This window comes from Carassius auratus, chromosome 39 (assembly GCF_003368295.1).
Source record: "Carassius auratus strain Wakin chromosome 39, ASM336829v1, whole genome shotgun sequence".
NCBI lineage: Eukaryota > Metazoa > Chordata > Actinopteri > Cypriniformes > Cyprinidae > Carassius > Carassius auratus.
The window spans coordinates 10,721,461-10,742,921 of NC_039281.1; the positions used below are offsets into that span (position 1 = coordinate 10,721,461).

General features: G+C 35.6%; 2 protein-coding genes across 3 annotated transcripts in view; one reads left to right on the plus strand and one right to left on the minus strand.

Annotated features, from left to right (window-relative positions):
• LOC113058033 (palmitoyltransferase ZDHHC9-like) overlaps nucleotides 1-17,067 on the minus strand; it is a 17,347-nt gene extending 280 nt beyond the window's left edge. Inside the window, exons 1-6 of the mRNA XM_026225697.1 lie at nucleotides 16,243-17,067; nucleotides 7,170-7,330; nucleotides 3,943-4,101; nucleotides 2,601-2,738; nucleotides 1,271-1,319; nucleotides 944-1,045 (exon numbers count right to left, since the gene is read on the minus strand). Of these exons, the coding sequence (XP_026081482.1) occupies nucleotides 944-1,045; nucleotides 1,271-1,319; nucleotides 2,601-2,738; nucleotides 3,943-4,101; nucleotides 7,170-7,330; nucleotides 16,243-16,409 (776 nt within the window). The 5' untranslated portion in view covers nucleotides 16,410-17,067. The remainder of the gene's footprint in view (nucleotides 1-943; nucleotides 1,046-1,270; nucleotides 1,320-2,600; nucleotides 2,739-3,942; nucleotides 4,102-7,169; nucleotides 7,331-16,242) is intronic.
• On the plus strand, nucleotides 16,228-21,264 carry LOC113057874 (C1GALT1-specific chaperone 1-like). Of its 2 annotated transcripts, none has more exons than XM_026225431.1 (2): nucleotides 16,228-16,357; nucleotides 19,617-21,264. In XM_026225431.1, the coding sequence occupies exon 2, from the start codon at nucleotides 19,631-19,633 to the stop codon at nucleotides 20,582-20,584; it is 954 nt and encodes a 317-aa protein (XP_026081216.1). In that variant the 5' UTR covers nucleotides 16,228-16,357; nucleotides 19,617-19,630; the 3' UTR covers nucleotides 20,585-21,264. The 2 variants fall into 2 exon arrangements, with proteins under 2 accessions (XP_026081216.1, XP_026081215.1); XM_026225430.1 differs by lacking the exon at nucleotides 16,228-16,357 and adding an exon at nucleotides 19,088-19,309.
• Nucleotides 21,265-21,461: the final 197 nt, after the last annotated feature.

The following is a 21,461-nucleotide window of genomic DNA, read 5'->3' on the forward strand; positions in this document are numbered from 1 at the left end:
CAATTTTATGCTAAAAACAACCATCATGTCACACCATAATACTTGCAGCAACTACATCCTTCCCTCTCGCTTCCTTTCTCACTATTTTTTACTCATTAACAAGAATAGGAGGCCAGAGGGCAAATGTGGCAAAAACATTTTAAATTAATCATTAGGGCTAAGTGTGAAAGTGCCACAGATCTAGAATCTGCAAAACTAAATAGAGCATTAATAAACTTCTAAGTTTATTAAGGAATCTAAGCATTATATATGCATGTGTGTTAGTTTGTTACACATTACACATATAAGATATTTTGCATGAATAGGGAACACAATATGAGAATTAAAAAAAAAAATGCTTAACCTTTAGAAAATGTTGATCAGAGTTTTTTCATTAAAATTTCCTATTATTTTATAAGGAGTTTGGGATTTTCACAAACCTATTAAAAGTTTATATATATAAATTTTTTTTCTTTCTTTTTTTACTACAACTAGTTAAATATCAGTTCAACAATGGCTAATGATGTTTATGATTTTATGATGATTTTATCTGTTGGATAAAATCAGAACCTCTGGAGGCCAAAATCGTATTTTTTATAAGGTGTATAAACATCTGATGCATTTAAAGCTTCTTTTCATGCAAGGTTAATTGTTACATAAAGCTTATATAACATAGTAAATGGTTACTATAAAAACATGAGATTTGTGCCTCTAATTCTCTAAACATACTGGGACCGCAATGGGTACCCGGTTCAATAAACCGTGCCATAAATACTGTATATAAAACTCATGTTGATATGTTCTCTGTGCTTGCTCGCCGAGACGACACTGTTGCCAAGGTGACTGCTGGATCTAGTGTGCTGAAATGCTCTAGGGCATGTGTTTATCTTCCAGTCATGTGACAGAAGCAGGAGTCAAGAACCAACAGAAGACTTTGGAACAGACAGGTAAGAAACAGACTTACGTCCTCATTGGTGTCTGGTTGAGGGAGATCAAGTAGGTGTGGAAACCAGTCAATCCCACCACAGACCAGATCGTGAAAAAACACACCAGAACCTCCAACACAGTGCAATGGGAGTCAAGGAAACAACATGCTCAAAAATATCTACTTTGTTCAGCAATTCAAAATGTTTTATAAAAGAAAATGCATGCTTTTTATTTAGTTTAGAAAACTAATATGCAAACACTGTGTATATCATGATAGATCATTTACAGAATGACAGGTTTATGAGGAGCTCATTTCGTTTTAAAACCTTCAGCAAGTGGTCCTATAGCCCAGATGAAAGGATATGTTCCAGGAGTTTCTTTAAGGGTATTCACAAATCCAGAGTCTACAGAACCTATAGAACACAAAGATTTATTAATTACATTATGTATCTATGCATGCAAACAGTACCTCACTGCATCAGATGTCTCGGCATCTCCCTTTCTTTCTCTCTATCATTACAAGTACAGAAGATTTTCACACATCCACCCACACTCTGCAGATCTGAGAAGTTTGCACTGTTCGTTTACAAGCACCTTTTCGACCACAGTAGCTACGTTTGCATTCAACTTAATACAAATCTGATGGAGTAGTAGTTTACCCGAAAATGAAAACCACAGGCCGTCAAACTCAAAGGCAAAAGAAGAACTATAAATAGGATCTATGTGACTTTTGGTCATACAATAACTGTGAGAAACAGAACAATTTTTTTTATATGTCATTTGTCGATTTTCACCTGCACAACAACTCTAAAATTAAATAAAGCCAATGGTGAAGGTTTGACACGATAAGGTTTGGTATGGCTTCAGAAGACTTAAAAGTGCACGTTGCGTTGACTAATTTTAGGATAACCAATGACTGCAGATGCGTATGGTCAGAAAAGAATCATTACATAATATCGCACATGATATTTTATGGGAAAAAATTTAAATTTCAAGTGGATGGGGAAAATAAACGGATTAGCTTCACTCTTCAGGAAGTCAAAAATAGAACATGCAAAATATGCTCGAAGTATATACAGCTTTGTTTATTGTAATAAGAGAGAGATCTATTTTTGTTGAGTTGTGATGCATCACATGTATCCGGTGTCGACGTGGTGTAGGGTATGTATGTGCTCTCTCCAAAAGGATTCATCATTGCTATGAAACATTACATTCAGTCATCTGTCACACATACAGGATCTGAAGTTTGATTGAATTTATTCAGACTGTATAAAAGCTGTGAACGTAAACATAAAAACTGAATTATGGAAAAAAAATCTAAATGAATGACAGTCACAATGTGTTTCACTTTAAACTAAGATCCCACACCAAGAGCAAACACATGAATTCGGCTTCTCTTTTCCTTGCTGTCTATAGTGCACTTTGAGAAGAGAAAGATCAAAAGAAGGAAAGAGAGCAGACATTTAAGAGAGCCTATAGTGGCTCTTCTGATATCCTGAACCACGCCAAAGAAATTGAGTGTCGTTTAAAGGTAGTTGCTTTCCCAGAACCACGATCATTAAACCGGTGGACCGGCTTTTCAAATGGTTACTGATAACACGAAAACGTAATTCCTCTTTCGATTAATCCAATTTTGGATGTCAACAGTGAAGACACTCAGGCACTCACACATATTTTCTTGCTTTGATACTCACGTAGAACCACATGGACGATGTTGAAGGCGAAGATGTAGATGGTAAGTAGAGACAGCGAGAGTGTGAACAAGTAGAAATATCTGTAATTCCTCTTTCCTACGCAGTTTCCGACCCAGGGACAATGATGATCAAACCGGTCTGAGAGAGAGAGAGAGAGAGAGAGGAGAGAGAGAGAGACATTAAGAATCTTAAGACTCTTAGGAAGATTGGTGAAAGTCAACAGTGAGTGTGGATCTTCTGGCAAGGGCAGGCATAGATTTTTAACTGCTAAAAGGGAGATGGTACTCAAACCAGAGACTGTGTGTGTGAGTGTGTTGCAGGTGCAGGCCGGCCATTCAAATGGCCCTGTGTTCAGGATGACTGTGCAAAGAGAGCAAAAGAGAGCCCTCAGTGAACTCCGATATCAGCATATCTCACTAACCTTGCAATATGTGTGAGTGAGTGTGTGTGTGTGCTGCCTGACTCATCTCTTAACAATTCTCTATTATAATGGAGTATCAAATGGCACACCATGCGTAACTATGTCAAAAGTTAAGAATGCTTGTGAATTCTTTTAAGTAGACGTAGTATAACTCAACTCACAAACCAAAACGAAACTGCTGCACATTATTTTTAGATATACAAAAATTATAAATTATACATTTAAAAAACAATCTACTCTACAAAATAACTTTTGCATTGTAAAGATCAATTAATTTGTTGACTTACTAATACACACACACATACACACACACACACACACACACATATACATATATATATATATAATATACCTATATATATAGTAGTACCTAATATTAGTAGTACAAACATAATACTATTAATTACCACTGAATTGATGACTGATATTCATAATTTACTTTAGTACACTCTAAGTAAAATGTATGAATGTTTTTAAAATATGCCTCATCATAAATATGGATTTATTTGGTCAAAAAAAAAAAAAAGTTAAAAAACTGTAATACTGCAATAAAATTATTACAACATAAAATAAATGATTCTATTTTAATATATTCTAAAATGATTTTCCAGCATCATTACTCCAGTCTTCAGTGTCAAATGATCCTTCAGAAATAATTATAATATTGCTGATTTGATTCTCAAGAAACATTTCTTATTTTAATCAATGTTTAAAACAAGCTGTACTGCTTAATATTTTTGCAGAAACTTCTTTCCTGAAAGTTTAAAAGTACAGAATTTATAAAAAAATAAGTGTAATGTATTTAATGCCACATTAGAACAATAATAAAAAAAATAAAAAAAAAACGGCACACCTTTCCTTAACAAGCCACACAATTTGAGGTACTATTCATGGTTGTAGTGTAAAATGACATTCACTCACCCACGCAGTTGTCACAGATGCTGCAATGGGAAGCACGAGGGGGTCTGAAGATCTTGCAGGTGTAGCAGTACTTCAGCTTGACGATCTGGTTGTTAATTTGCACATTCCTGATGCGGGGTGGAGGCCGCTGTCCAGCCAAGACGTTCCCATTGGCCGCTTCTACAAGAGATGGGTAGAAACAGTCAACATGGCAACCAACAGCCATTCAGGTCGATTAAGATCCATATGCATGACACATAGCACAGCCTCTGATAGAGGACTCACTCAAGGCCACTCCAGCTGGTGCCATGACTCAATGACAAAAGACATGAAAAACACACCAATAAATCAGTGCCAGGAGAATTTGTGTGGATCTGTGAAGAGGGGTCAAAACCTCAAGTACAAAAAACAGTTTAAAAAATAATGCAAGTATAATTATTTTTGCACTAATGTTGAAGCAAAATTAGCATGACAAGAGGATGACAAAGCTGAGGATCTTGTTTTATCCTAAAGGGGTTTATTTTGCAATAATGACAGGCTGACTGCAAATTATCCCCCTTAATAAATCAGTAAATAAATAAACATTAAATACTCATTTACATTATCGTTATTTCTTTTTGTGAAAAGATGGAGCTAGCACAGCAAAGGTAACTGTCTGCAGGTGACAACAGTTACTAAACAGTTTAGTGATCATTTTACACACATTTTAGCACAGAATGACTCAGTTGAACAAAACAAAAATCAAATATTCTGGTGTATGCGCATACACTAAAATGTTTATATATTTAAATGATGAATTGCTTTCGAAGGAAAATCATTTTCCATTACCGCTAATTTATATTATTATTTTTGGTTTCTTAAAAAATGCTTATTTTCTATTCCCTTTTCTTTATTTGCATTTTTTCCAAATTACTCACTTTCATCAGTTTTGCAAACAACAATACTGAAGGCAAAGCAATTTGTTTAATAGATTTAAGACTTAAATTTCAAAACTTAATTTCTTCACATTTGTCAGCTTTGTACTTTTCTACTCTAGTAAAATGTATGCATTAGCAAGCACTCAGGAGGCAGAACTACACAGCTGCCTCTTAATCCACATGTCTGGGTTGGCCAAAACCTCACATCCAAACTTGCATCTCATCCAGCATCAGCCACTTTTAATCAGCCACACAGACATTCATCTAAAAATAGAACAGAGCAGAGGAAATTTGCAGGAATCAATCTTTGCCCTGCTGCAGTGGTAAAACAAAACTGCCCTGCTTTAAGAGGGTACAGCTGAATCAATACCAAAATTTTTGCTTTTGTTTAGCAATCAAATCGACATGATTACATGACATGCAAACCATTTAAGTGAACTGCAATTAATTTGGCTAGAAAATCCTGGATATATAAGGTAGCCTATGAGGATATATGATTTCTAGACATGGAAAAGTCATGTAAACAGTAGAACAATTCTAAATGTGAACGTTCCACAAAATCAGTGAAAATGGGGGTTAGTGGATATTTAATGACAACAGAGAATACTGTGGTTTATCAGGGGAATTGCCAAGAGAAATGATGTCCTGGTTTACGGAACATCAGCAATAACAAATGCTGCACCGCACCCTCGGCATGGTTGAGCTTCAGCGGAGGTGCGGATGTGTAACAGCTATACTCCCGTTTAAAAGAGAAACCAGGGAGGGGAGTAGAGATGAGGAAGAAAGAATGGAGAGTGTATGGACATGAGTTCATCTTTACTGTAGTCCAGATCTTGTAATCAGTACAGCGAACTGTGATGGGCAGGTGACTGAACTAGACAAGGCAATATATTCCCACAGAAATTAATCACCAGAAACAAAATTAGCAAGATAAGAGCAGCAAGTTTATCTTATTTAATTGCATTTAATTAGTCAGGTCCAGCGATGTTAACCTTTCTGATACTCAAAGTATAACAGGCTGGCAAACCTACACATTAATTCCCTATTTTTGGTTTTATATTTTCAACACACTTAAAACAGCTATTTTTGCTACAGGATAAATCTTTATTTTCCTTTTGCAAAGGAAGCCAGTCAGTAGGGCATTTCAGTTGACTTCCCCTCACTATAGATGAGGATAAGACAAAGGTAGTTGTTCCCAAATCTGTCCTGGAGGACCCCCTGGCCCCTGCCCTGCACATTTTGTATGTCTCCCTAAACAGACACACCCAATTAAGTTCTGCCGTCTCTACTAATGAGCTGATCAGTGGATTTAAGTGTGTTAGATAAGGGCAGGGGGGCCTCCAGGACAGGTTTGGAAAGCACTGGTCTAAGGTAATTTCTTTTACTATTTAACAATAAATGTTTGAGCAGATTCTTTGTCCAAGAAAAATCCTTGCCATTTAAAAAGAAGAAGAAAATAAAAGGCAAGATAAATGTCAATGAGCCTTAGGTTTTGAATGAGCCTCAACGGTTTCTGCCAAACACTCCTGCAAAAGATACAATTTTCACTTTGAATAGTCATAACACTGGTTTCTGTTCAAGTCAGATGATATAAGTCATTGTGTGGGTGTTTACCAGTCATGTGAAGAATATCTATTTTTGATTTTACTTTAATAGATAGTGAAGTGAAGAAAAGGATGGAAATGCATGGATCAGATTCAAACTCTCCTGGAGCAGCTCACGTCCTCTGAAGTCTCACTTGTGCATATTTAACATACGTGTGGGATATTTTTTTTGGGGGGAAGAGACCTTTTTTTGTTAGGGTGTCAATGTTTTAACTTGAACGATTTGAAAATAATATTTCTGTTTTATGCTCCCATGAACTCTTTTATTGTGTACCAAATGTATTAAAAATGGCTGTGTTAAATGTTTCTTCCCTCATCACATTCGTAATGTTGAGATTTTTGGAAGAGCTTTTCCTTAAATTCATTATCTAAAAATTAAATGCATCACAAGACAAAATACATCTGTTCTTCGATATTTGTGATTTTCCAAATACCTTTTATAAGATAACCATCCTATAGAGCCCATCAAACCTGAAGTCAAGAAGAACACAACGTTTCCCAGATGAACTCATGGACCAATGCACCCAGCCATTTTAAATCGCAAAACAAAACAATGAATTAATAAGCAGGCCTGTGCCAACAGCGTCCCACTTACGCAACATACATGCTAGACTATTCATGTTCTTCCTCTCTTGGAGTCGAAACATCCGCAGGTGGCACTGATTTTACAAACCATGGCATTAAACCTCAAATCCCCTTCCCTGGCCTCAGTCACCCTTACACTCACCGATCTCCATCTCAATGAAGTTGGCCTCCTCCGGCAGGGCCCGTGGCAGCACCCCTGGGTCACTGAAGCTGGTTCGGAGCAGCATGGCAATGACAAAGACGAAGAGCAGCACTGCAAACACAGGGATGGCAGGAGACAGGTGCACTGCCAGGTACGGGCACCTGTACGGGACAAGTGAACATGCAGAATTACAAAAGAGGCTAGGAAAACATGAAATTAACAGCATAGAGATTATATACGAGCATGTCAAGTGAAAGAGAAATTTATATCTAAAGGTGAAGCATGAATAATATAATATAATACATTTACTTGGGAAAAAAATAAATAAAAGTAAATTTTTCCCATTGGTAAATCGACATATGACAACACCTTCCTTTCTTTACTTTCATTTTCAAATAGCAGCAATTCGGCATAAAAGCAATTTTTAGTTCTTAGTTTGAATTTCCCCTTTTTTCCCTCACTTTACTTTTAAATAGCTTAGCGCTGTGTGCATTTTGCTTTCACTTTCGAATAAACGGCAGTTCGGCATCACTTGAGTATAACAAACAAATACAATAAACTTACTTTAGCCTATATATAAAACATAGATTTTTTTTAACAAAACAAATAAAAATATCAAATTACAAATAACTCACATAAAGTTTAAATGGGTATACAAAACTGGAAATGGGCTAAGTATAATATATAACCAAATAAATAAGAAATGTAGAATGCTTATTAGCAAAACAAGAAAGCTTGGAGGCACGGCATACACCTTGATGTCAAATAAAATAAATGACAAAGTTTAAATAAAGTAAAACTCAGAAAACAATGAGGAACCAAATAAATAAGAAATGAATGTTTAAAAAAAAAAAAACAACTTCCAAAACACCATGGATAAACGGCAAAAGTCAACAGGCTTTTCAAAATTCATAATATTGCCAAACAGACGCTTTTGCATTTTGTTTCTAAACAAAATCATCCACTATCATCGTCTCTCACCTCCCTCTTCGGTGATGCGCATTGGCATTGTAGTGTCTGTTCTTTTACTGAATTAAATGATTTTTTATTACTATAAAAAAAATAAATAAAATCAAAACGACAGTGGGAAACTTGGCCGAGGTTTGCAAGTGACATAACTGGTGGTGCGGCTTAACACCAGTTTAACCTTCAGCACAGTCTATTGCGGCAAGCCTACAATAGACAAAGAAAATTGCAAAAGAAAATGGAAAAAATGGTTTGGTGAATGGATGTAAAAAAAAAAAAAAAAAGAAAAAAAGCTTACAAAAAAAAAAAAAAAATTGACATTCATTTCACTAACAAACAACAACAAAAATTAACATTACAAAACATTTCAATTGGAATGCCAGTGTTTTTGACTATAATTTTCCTAAATTCATCACAAAAACATTTTTGTTATCTTTCTGATGAAGCATTAGTTTCTCTCTGAAATCAAAGAGGAAGTCATTGATGAAGTGGGTTTGTAATATCTGTCTGGCTCAGCCCTTCCCCTAAAATACAGTCTTTTCAAAACCAACAATGAAGCATTCAGGGAGGATGTTTATTATGAATGACTGTGCTTTCTTCGTTCCCGCAGGCAAACAGCCATAAAACAATAAATTTGGTTGCTCCCATAAACTGTGGATGACTCGGGCCCTTTAAAAGTGCCTCCCGTCTGTCAGCCTGCAGCAGATTGGTCTGCTCCACAGGCTACTGCATTGAGCTATTAATAGGGTCACACTGGCTCTCCTCCACCACTCTGTCCTGCAATGTAGACCTACTATACTAAGATAATGTATTGCTAATACATCACGATAATCTTGCTGCCCGTCACAGGCAGTGCATCCACTCTCGGGGGGAAATTTTCTACACTTAGCATCCTGCATGTGCAAAGGACATCTTTACCACACTAACTACAATACAGTGAGAGAGAAAGAAGACATGACTAGTCCTGCCAACACAATACAAAAAAACTTTGAACTAGATTTTTAATAAAAATGTAAGTTGTGCTTGCTCATGCAAAAGTTACCACTATGGTATAGTTGGTGGTTGCTTACATGCAACTGTGGTTGGGGGACTAGTATTATTAAATGTACAATTTATTAATGTTTTAGGTTTTCAGTTTCGCAGAATTTCACCAAGCGAGGTTAATTAATGTGACCGCACTTTTAGACTCTGTAGTTTACTCTGTTTTTGTCAATAAAGAAATGGTGCTAGCAATGCTATTTATTTATTATGTCTGCTATAAAACTCTAAAATCACTAAATCATTCATATCAAATCAAGAATTCTTAGTTTATATTTTAGCATTATTTTGATCTTTTATTAGGCAGAAGACTCTACCATTACAGGTCCACATGACTAAGAAGGTACCTGATATCAGCTCACAGGTGGGTTAACTACTGTAGGAAAGAGAAAGATAACCAGAGCGATTTCTTGCATGCGTCTTAGTGTGTTTTTTGTCTCAAACAGCTACCCCTTCACTGCAGACAAGCTGAAGGCTAAATCCTCATTTGGAGTCTTTCTCTCTATGGATCCAGCATCTTTGGACAGAATTTAGAATCTGTATTAAAATGAAATCTGGTATAATTTAGTTTACGGTTCAGCTGAAATGTTTGTATATGTTATTGACAAGCTGTCACACATATATTCTTTTGTTAGAGAAGAAAGGTTTAAAAGGTTTAAACATTTAGGTTAAAAATAAATTGACACTAATGTGGAATTTTTTCCTTTATCGCTGTTTTAATAAAGTGTTGAGACCCGGGATCTCCACTGAAGGACTGAGTGCTTTTGTGTTGGTGGACACGCATATAGACCAGGGAACATTCTGATGTCGTCAGTCAGTCAAGTTCTGATCAGGTGCAAGTCTTCGGAGAAGTTCATTTATTGTGGAATAAAAACATTGAGTTGGTTTTTAAAAGGCTATTTTGATAATGACTTTTACTTCTACGCTGTGGAAGAGATGGAGAAGTACAGACATTGATAATAAGAAATGTTTTTTAAGCATCAAAAAGACTTCTTTCAAAATACTTTTGGCCACCAGTGTAATGATTAAGATTATGTGTCATGTTATCTAATGAGATGAATAGAACTGTTTTGGCCTGTGTTGGACATTTCACTTTTGACTGCTCAAAACTGTATACATCTATATATAATTCTGCAGTTCTACGAATGTAATTCTTGATATTTCCTCATAATAAATGTTTTGACAATAAGCTTTACAACCAATGATTTTTCCATTCATTTTGTCAACCGCAAACATTTTGTTTAGAATTTCATGAATGGTTTTTAACATTATGTATGTAGTAAGGACAGCAATCTTACATGTTTACACATCTTTGTGCAAACCTTTCTGACACATTTACGGTGTTAAAATCATCTACACAATGAAGGAGTAATAATTAACAAAAAACGTTGTCCCAGAACTCACTCATTAATGTGTTAAAATTTAAGACTGGTTGTGTCATTTTTAACACATATTTTCTAAGAGTGTAGTTGCTAAGAAAACAATAAAAATAAATATTTTATTTAGCAAATACCAACACTTCCAGAGACCACCAGGGGATTGTTATAGGACCCTGTATGCTTATACATCTAAAAATACTGGATTAAATAAATTCAGTATACGTTTTCCAGATAATAATAATAATAATAATAATAATAATAATAGGTACTTCTAGCTTTAATAATAGACAAAATGCATATAGAGTTTTATACTAACTATAACGTGTCAAACCAATGCTTCTACAATGCATACTAGAACACTGTTTGAACCGGTCCATACTAGAGTGTGGGTTTGTCTCCTCAAATGTCATATCCATTGCTTTAGGTCCAGCACACAGTACAACAGATCACCTCTGTAAGACCTACTAGCTTCAGAAAGATCATTTCTAGTCAGACTACATGTACAAGTTCAGCAGTTTCACACACACTGGTATGTCAGCATACCAGAGCCATCAGTACACCTGAGTTCTACCAGTGGAACAGGCCAGATTAGTTTCATCTGTTTTATATTGAGACTGGAAGACATTAAAGGGTGGGGTGGGGGGGTAAAGAGCAGAGCGGGTCGATAAAACTTTCCACTGCCCAGATCATAAGTATGCTGCACTTATTGTGAAAGCTATGCTGGGGCGAAGCGGAGCAAAACTGAGGAGAATCGCTTGTGTTGTGTGGGTGTGTTTGATGTATCTGCTGATGACTTTAAGCATCCTGAACCTGCTCCATCATCAGTTCCCATCACATCCCTAAGCTTCCCGGATGTTACCCATCATGCAATGCTGGATGTGTCCTCTCTCCCCATAATCAAGACTTAAGCAACTTCAACATAAATGTGCAGATTCTGTTATCGTTACCACTGATGCACAAGGTTATTTAACCACCATAATTAGCAATTAACTTCCTCAACAGAACAACATGAAAACACAAAAAGTATTGTGCCTTAATATGTATAATCAACACTTTATTGTTGAAAATCAACACAAATTTCCATCTTACTTCCGTGATGTTTCTGGAACAGGATATTCAGCTGTTCAAAACAAAAAATGGGGAGTGGTGATCAACTGCATCACAAAAAACAGGCATTACCACAATAGAGCCAGACTGAATGAGAGTTTGCTATAACAATGCCGACACAGCCCTTTAGTTAACATTATCAGTGCAAATTTAGTTCTGATTCAGTCTTACAAATAAAATCTCTACCCTTCTGTTTGCCTTCACAGCTTGTCCTTAGTGAATTATCTGCACTCTGGTCCACAGAGAACTAGGTGAAAAAGGACCGTTTTCCTCAGTTAAGACAGCAGGAAGCACAACAGCAGAATTTTATGGCTCGCTGTGAAAAGGCTTAGCTTTGTGTTGTAAAAGCAATAGAGCTGCTTCACTGGTCTAGCTGGTCTCTAGGTGGAGACTGGTGGAGCAGAGAGGCCTGACAATTATCGTTACTGATCGTGCTCGGCGCAAACATCCGGTACGCCACCGGAAAGGATAATAAAGGGAGGAAGAAAAACCATGGATGATGGTTAAAAACAAAATATAATTAATTTTAGTCTGAAACAAATCTGAAGACAATTTTAAATACCTTATATTTTATATATTAGATAAGCTGAATACGGTACAAAAGTTTAAGAAAATAACTGATAATAATAAGAAATCCTTCTTGAGCACTGAATCAGCATGATTTCTGAAGGATCGTGTGACACTAAAGACTGGAGTAATGATGCTGAAAATCCAGCTTTGTCATCACAGAAATAAATAAGCAGTCATCACATATTCAAAAATATTTCCAAACAGAGAAAGATGATGATTTAAATTGTACTAATATTACTCAATATTACTGTGTTTTTGATCAAACAAATGCAGCCTTGGTGAGCATAAGAAACTTTGATGAAGTGCTAACAAACAAATTGTATATATACACATATGCAGTGTAGAAATGTGAAACTCTACAAGCCACATATTACAAATGATACAATAGTGTCCTCTATAACTCACAATATGACTACATTCTTTATTTTTAAACTTTATCGCATAATTACCCATTTTAGTTTCGACTGTGATGCAGAAAGATTTCATAATATATACACCAAATACTGAGAGAAAGAGTTTCGACTTGTTTTACTTTTAAGGATGGAAGCACACAGGATAAGGATGGATATATTAAGTCAAAAAGTAGGTCAAACTCTCAAGGAATGAACACTCCTGCAAGTCCAAGGAAAAACATTCAACATGTAAATAATCAGCTCATTCATTTGAACTTTGCATTGCAAAACTTGATTATGATATGATATTAAAATAGTATGCAATAGTGCAAACAATAAAGTGGGGAAAGATTAGCAAGCAAACAAATAAACTGCAATCATTCATCCGAATGTGACATCAGTTGATTTTCATCTAATAAGGGACTCTCAGAAAAGCTTAAAAGTACAATACAGGTGTAAAGTAAAGTATAAAGTACAAATGCGTAAGTACAAAAGGATATTTCAGCCGTGTCACACTGATAGAAGTTGTTATGCCGGGACGTTGCCAAGCACGGAAATTACATGCACAGCCTCTGTTAATTCTTCCTAAAGAGTTTGCCAATTTAAGACCAAGTGAATCACGAAGCAAATCAATTATGCATTACTGCGAGAAATAAATAAATAAATAAATAAACGGTATCCTAATCCCTCATGGAGACAGCTCCATTTTTGCAGTCACATAAAAACAGTCATGACACCTGAAGAAAGCCATCAACAAACAGCAGCCCTCTTGAGCACACACAGACCAGGTCACTGACCACAAACACTCATACACTAGACACTTCCTCTGCAACAACATGAGTAATGATCCACCATTAAATGATAAACATTAAATGTACAGACAGAAAAACAAACATACAAGACAAAAGCAGAGTGAAATCCATGTACTTCTAAAGGGAAAGAATGAGTGAGTGAAGAATCAACACAATCTGAAGACTGTCAACACTATGAATCAGTTTCACTTGTGTGGAACCATTTTAGAGAGAAGTATGTTAAATATGAAGAGGGTGTAAGTCAGCAAAAACAATGCCTGTTTTCAAACAGGTTTCCTGAAAACTTTATCTGGCATTGGTCGACAATGCTGATTTGAAAGTGTCACAGAATTACACTCTTCGGGAATTCAGTCTACAAATGGCTTACATATAGTTGTTTCAGCTTATTATTATGCAGGGATATGGGTATTTTTTCAGTGTTAATCAATCATAAATTGAAATAAACTTCAAATAAGATAAATATTACTTTTAAAAAAATGTGAAATGCTGCCTTGGCAACAAATGGAAACAAAAGATTACGTACTAAAATTATTCAAAATAAAACTGAAATAAAAATGTTTTTTTTTTAAATTACAATATTAGCCAACTAAAAGAAATGCAAACTATAAAAGCCATTCAAAATATTAATACATACTATTATAGTATTTAAAAATCATTTCACAATAATCCCCCTTTTATTTATGTAAAATTCCACACTTTACCTTTAAGTTAAAGATATCAAGCCAAAAGCAAGTGGTTCTTATTTTCAGACAATGGTGGATCGACAAACCCTTGGCTATACTGAGTGTAAGATTAGCACAAATGTTTATATTATGGTCTATTTATTTTGACACGAAGAGCAGATTTTTTTTACAAAATTTCTAGCCTACACAATCAACTCACTATTCTACTCTCACTATTCTGATATCTAAAGTGTATAAACAAATGCAATGCAACTTGCATAATCTTTAATAAAAGTGCAGAGACTTTCAGCAAACAAAGGCACATAAGGAGAGTAATGGAAGGGGAGGTGGGATACAAAGATCTTTAGAAAGAACAATGCAAAGTCCAGCCCAGCTAATCAGTCTTGAGTTTGTAACACAGTCTACAGAGGAATAAACTGTCCAGACACAGGCCCCATGGACAGAGGTGTGTATGAGGACACACACAACAGCATGAGCATTCAGCAATACTCAATAAATAATTCCCTGTAAATTCAAAAATAACTGAAAGCAATGTGTTTCCATAAACACTGTCTGTCTCCTCTGGAATCTCATGCTCTGTATGAAATAAAAGATAAATTGCACATAAAAATAAATATGCACTACTGAAACTAAAGATCCAGCAGGGCCTATTCAAATAACCTTGGGTGATATTTAATAATTATGGATCTTGTGAGATTTTATCGAAAAGTCAAATCTTAGAAAGAGACGGTTTCACAGAAAACACTCAGAAAATATTCATACACCTTTCGTATGGTTTCAAACCCAATGGCAAGTTCAGTCCATAAAGAAGATACAGACAATGTTTGTGTAGGTAAAATCTTAATAATACTAACTGAAATCTATAATGCAAAAAATATCCCAGTTCATCTATTAGCTTCTCATGTAATAAACAATTTGGAATCATACTTTTACATTCTCTACGTTAAAATGTCTGCCTTAAGAGGACTAATTATCAGTAACCGTGATAAGAACATGGAGTGCAGTGAAACTCAGGAGCCAGTAGCTCCATACATAACTCAGAGTTTCTGACTAGGGACAGCAGGGAATAATTTCCTGTTCGCTGATGATAATGGAGGATCCGAGATATGGGCAGGGCACAACACTCGAGTCTCAGGAAACACCGACGTCAAAGTCCACACAAGGGAGTTCATATCCTCCCAACAGAGCTCATCTACAATATGCACTGCAGCACATCTACCTTTAAAATAAAACATCTGCTTTTGTGAAAATGTGTTTCAATAAAGATGACACAGCTCTTTCCCATCCATCAACAGGAAAATGGTGTCAATACAATTTGAAAATCTGCCATTAATCTTAATATAGCCTAATTGTAGAATTTTTCATTGCAAAAATATTTAGTAGGGTACTACGAAGTTATTATGTTCATGTTGGGTGATCTACAAGTTAATGGCTCTATAGTGATTTACAGGTTCAAAAACTAACCAATTACATATTTCTTGTAGCCAGAGAAAAAAAAAAAGGTTGGATATTTTTTGAGTTGTTCTTGTTCTTCTAGAGAACTGAGTTGATTATGAGTGTTTTTAAAGTTGGTAAATTTGACTCATTTAAACAAAAAAAAGATTTGTATAGTGTCTGATTATAATGTTTGACGATTAAGTTTTGTTAATAAGGGTGTTTATTGTAATCAGTTTTTTGAATATCAATAAAAAAGTTACTAATTAAAACTAACTGTGTATGTGTGCTAAAACTGTCATTCTTTCTAATTGTAAACATTTCGAATAGATTTTATTTGTGAAGTTTAGTATAAATGTTTTACCAGCACACACACGAATATTAAAGTAACATTGGTGGTGATATCCACTGTTGTCGATTGAAATAATAGATGTCAAGTTGCTCACTTAAGAATGCTTGGAGCGATTCACAGTTGGCAATCGAATCGAATTTTTGTTGTTACATTTGTCACGTGGCTGTAATATATTTTGACTGCTCATTAAATATAATATTTCATTCTTGCAATGGCATAAAACAAAGGTCATCTCCAATGCAAATTTCCCACTGTGAGGAAAAAACGAAACTGTCCACTGATATCGCAGCTCGTGTCTCTAGCAGTGTAGGTCTAATAATCACCAATGGCATGCACTTACTCAAAGGCGAAGAATAGAGAGCAGGTTCCAACGATGAGAAATAAGGTCAGGTAAAATACTCCTTTCTGCCGAGCCATCATAACCCGTCCATCGCAGCAGAAGGTGTTTTTCCCAGGTAATTTCTCCCATTTTCGAGTAGCCTTCCGTGTTATCATCACAGCCGACATGATGGCAAAGGTACAAGCAGATTGTCTTTTGTCAACTTAACCTGAAATAAACCACAACCGTGTCCACTTAATGTTTAACCTGAGATTAATGGACGATGGAGAGTTATCAGAAATAAAACACAGAGGAGCTTCTTTGTAGAAATGCAATTCTTCCTTCACGTGCACGATTTGTTTGTAGTTTTCTCACGGATCTTCAGTGTTTCTTAAAATCATCAGTCTGTCGCTCTACATGTCTGCTCTTCCGCAGTTAAATCCATGATTGGAGTCCCAGTCAAATACCAGAAAGCAAAATTCCCATCCGAAAGCGAAGATTTGCCATACTGGCACAATTTGAAAAATGTTTCCGTTCAAAATGTACACCGGTTTCGAATGAGAAAGCGAAGCTAACCTGTAAACGCTAAACACACATCTGGAGTGTGAGTGGACCTTGACCGACTGACATTTATGTCATTGGTTAGGTTGGTTAAAAGCGTCTATCCCGAGAGGTTTCGCCGTTCCTTTTCTCTTAAAAGATTGCAAAATAAAACAGGGTAAAGCCTTTGTGACCTACGCCGGTTATACAGGAATTAATTGAGTAACGTGGTAAATAATCTTTCCTCCAATTTCGCGTCGTAGGATGCAAGCAGGGCTGGATTCTCTTCTGGAGCAGGAAACACGCCTAGATTTAAATATCTCTTCTTAAAGGGCCAGTGTCTCAGTGTACAGGGAACAAAGGAATTTTGTCTTCTAATACAAAATGACTAAGAGAAATATTGTTACTTTTTAGCTTTTTAGGCGAATGTGATATTCTCAGCACGTTAAAATGATACTTTGTTCAAGTCTATTCGATTTTAGACATATTCTAGCCATATTAGCTATTTGATTTTTACATTGTCTGTTGTTGTTATAGGCCTACATCTTGTTACTTTTTATAATGTCTTTATATTTATTGTCTCGTGTTCTATTTACTGTGTATACTTGTGCTGAAATGTTGTTGTTTAATGTTAACAGTGTGCTTCCAAATGGATTCCTAAAAGAAATAGCATTTCAGTTTTCTCCTCTCCCTTCAAAGAAAAATTAATAAATAAAAAGCCATTTTGACTAATTAATAGCATATTACTAGGTACAACTTCTTTCTTTCTTTCTTTTACCTTGTCATGCCCTTAATCTTTTTTGAGGTATTTAGGAAATGACATGTCAGCTGAGAAAGAAAATATGTTTTATTCAGTTGCAGGCTACTGTATCCAGTGACAACTGCATGAGTATTTTAGCCCTTCGGATCTTGCAAAAAAACATTAAAACTTAGCTCATGAGAGATGGAGTTCAGTCAGTTTATGAGTAGGAGTTCATTAGAAACAGTGGGCAGGAATTATGAGCGATAGCTGAGATTATTTCTATAAATAAGAAAGCTATTAGCATGAAGAGAGAAAGACACTCTTAGTCTTTATAAAAAGCAAGAAGAGGTGACAGGTTTGGTGACAATAGCCTATACAAGGAAAATAAAATAACAGACCGAAAAGCAAGTGGCAAGTTTCCTTTACAAAATAAACACAAGCCAGCTACCTTGAACAAAAAAAATGGCAAGGAAAAATATTTTGTCAGAACACATGGGTGGTTTTCAAAGACTTTCAGTAGAAAAATATGTTTTTTGGAACCAGATGGTGTAGATATGAAGGCATCTGCTATCAGGGGCTAATGCAGAAGTCATCATGCAATACCCAATCAAATATTCTTGACCCCTCGGCCTGGCCTCTGCTGCTTGATTATGTGACTGCATCATCTGGCTCCAAAAAGCTTCTTTATCCATTGATGATCTTTTCAAAGGAGTAACGTTTGATTAATGAAAAAATAAATGTTTATATTATATTATAAGAAAAAATTATGTTTATAATAATGTATAACTGTGTTCTCATATTTTAATTTTCAAATGGCTCCATAAACATTAGCCCAAGCATTTTTTTATTTTATTGGGGAAATATAAATCACATTAATTAAATTAGTAATTAAGGTTTTAATATGCTTAATTTAAACACTTCAGATTTTTGATCAAGAATTACTTCTCTAACAAAGGACAAAATAATGAAGAAAAGCACTTTGGCAAATAGATTAAGAAAAGTGTTTTATATCATGTTTTAAAAAGCTGCAGTTTAAAAAAGGGATTAATTAATATATTGTTTTTGTTGATAGATTTAAATAGCATTTTCTAAATTAATTTTATTTGACTATTTATTTTTCAATTTGAATTTTTAATTTTTATATATTTTTATTAATGTATTAATTTTACTCTTACATTTACCTACAGTTGTAGACAAACTAAATGAACAGTTTAATTTATTCATCAGTGTTTATTTTTCATTTATTAATTCATTTATTAATTCTTAAGTGAGTTAATTTATTTAATACGTTCATTTATTTACTTAATTTGATCAAACCTTGGTTTTTGTCATTATTCCTCTTCTTTTATCTGTAAGATTTTTTTTTTTTTTTTTTTTTTGCAAATATGTATTTTTTGTAAAAATGTATTTTATGTATAAACATAAAAGTTGATATAAAGTCTGTAAAAACATTTAAAGCACAAAAATAATTTCCGCCTTTGCCTACTTAAAGGAAATTGACGTCTTTGTAGTTTTTATCACCGTGTTCGTCACAGCGAGACAACACAATTGAACAACATTTCCCACAGTGCCTTTCGCGTGGACTCGACATCCGCTTAAACATCCGTGTTCTAGAAGACAGTACTAGGCTAGCGCTGGACTGCAACCAGCTTTCTTACCTTATCCCGTCCAAATGAAGTAGATGAAGGGCAGGTGAAACTGACTCCAGAACAGATACTACTTTTTTGTTGTTTTCCGGTTGTGTGTACGGAAATGAATGCGGCGGTGTAGCGTCTAAATGTGAGCACTCTTCTGTGTAATTGAAAGGTATGAGTTCAGAACTAACTAATTATTGGAATGTGTAGTTTTGATCAACTGTTTATTGGATTAGTGCAGTCAGATGCAGCCGTTGCTTTTCTCGTTCAGAATTACAGCAAACCTGTCTAGGTCCTTTTAAAATAGCTTTGTATTGTCACCAGGAACAGAAATGTAGAGCTATCAAAAAGGACATCGTATTTCGTAATATCCTATAGGATTCTTGTTGTAATTGCTGATCAAATGTAACTTAGAGCATGAACTGCCATGATAGTTTTGTTCTAATCACAGTCTTTATTCTTATTTTGAACTATTACAGAGTTTCGGTTGACCATGATGTCTGAGAGCAGTTCGTTTATGAAAGGCATGATCCTAGGGGGCATATTTTGCCTTGTGATGTCTTTCTTTGGGACTTTTAATTCAGGATCCCACTCAGAAGGCCATGAGCATCTCCACCATCATCTGAAACCTGTCAGCAAAGATGAGCTACAGAAGTTATCAGAGTCTCAGATGACTGACTGGACCTTGCAGGTTCGAGTGTACTGTCTCATCATGGTCACTCCAAAGCTCTTGGTCCACTGGGCGACAGCCAATGACACTTGGAGCAAGCACTGCGACAAATCTGTGTTCTACACGTCCGAATCGTCCAAAGCCCTAGAGGCGATGGACCTACAGGAGCAGGATGAGTGGGCAAGGCTACGCAAAGCCATTAAACACGCCTACGAGAATGCTGGAGACCTGCGCTGGTTCTTCGTGGCCCGGCCCACCACGTTCGCAATTATAGAGAACCTCAAGTATTTGGTGTTGGATAAAGATCCAAGCCAGCCGTTTTACATCGGCCACACGGAAAAGTCCGGAGAGCTGGATTACGTGGAGTATGACAGCGGGATTGTGCTGAGTTATGAATCTATGAGGAGGCTGATAGAGATCTTTAAAGATGAGGAAAAATGTCCAGAGCGGGGACACGCCTTGTGGAAGACATCTGAAGAAAAGCAGCTCGCCACCTGTCTGCAATACAGCGGGGTGTTCGCCGAAAACGGAGAGGATGCCCAAGGCAAAGAGCTTTTTAACAAGAAGAGCATCAGCACCTTGATTTCTGACAGCATGGGCCAAAACCCAGCCGACGTCGTGGAGGCCTGTTGTTCTGACATGGCCATCACGTTCGGTGGCATGTCTCAGAGCCAGATACAGGTTTTGATGTATGGCGTCTACAGACTCAGGCCATATGGACACGATTTTCATGATTCCTTGACATTTCTGCCTCCTAAAGACTCTGATAATGACTGATTGACTTCATGGTTTCTGTATTGGAACTGTTACTGTATTGAAATGTTGATCATAACTGGGTGCAGGGCTGAATTAGCTGTGAAGTGCAGTATGTACTTTAATTCTGATCATGTTTTCATATAGTTGGTGCGGGTGTGTAAAGTTGAGGGGTTTTCACTGCTTTCTGCTGCAAATGCATTCTGGCAAAAGCAAAAGGATACTTTTTTTGCATACAATTTAATAATGAGGGCCAATATTGGGTAATTTTGTACACTTATAATATTTTGAACAAAAACTACACTAGATATATGAATGGCGCATATTTGGATCAGATATGCACTCTTACGCAAAACTAAAATATCCTATAAAGTATATAATGCTTAATGTATACTTTATATGATCTATTTGATGATAGCTGTCTACATCACTCTTAAAAATATCAAACTAATGTGGCATGAAAGGTTAATAAGCTTGAGATTATAAAATTAATTTTGCATAAATTATCGAAATATTGTTTCTTTCTATAATTCAGATGTACTTCATCATACACTGGTTTGTGTTTTTTTTTTTTTTTATTGTTCTTTACAATGTTTACTAGGATGCTTGTTTTCACCTGTTTTAAGTAATAGTAAAGGTTACAAATAAAAGAGTGTTATCAACAGATGATAGTGCAGTGAATAAATGGCCCATAAAACTTTAAATCCTTGGGATACTTGATCTTTCAATATATTATACGATAAATAATGTGTTTTCATCTGATTTGTCTTAAGGCTCAAAAAACTAAAACAATCAGCTTTCCTTTTTTCATATTCTCTCATTTTCTCCAGTTCTTGTTTTTCTCTCAGCTCTAGTGTTTCTGTTTTGGTTTTTATTCTCTTAACCTCTTTTTCTTCAATTC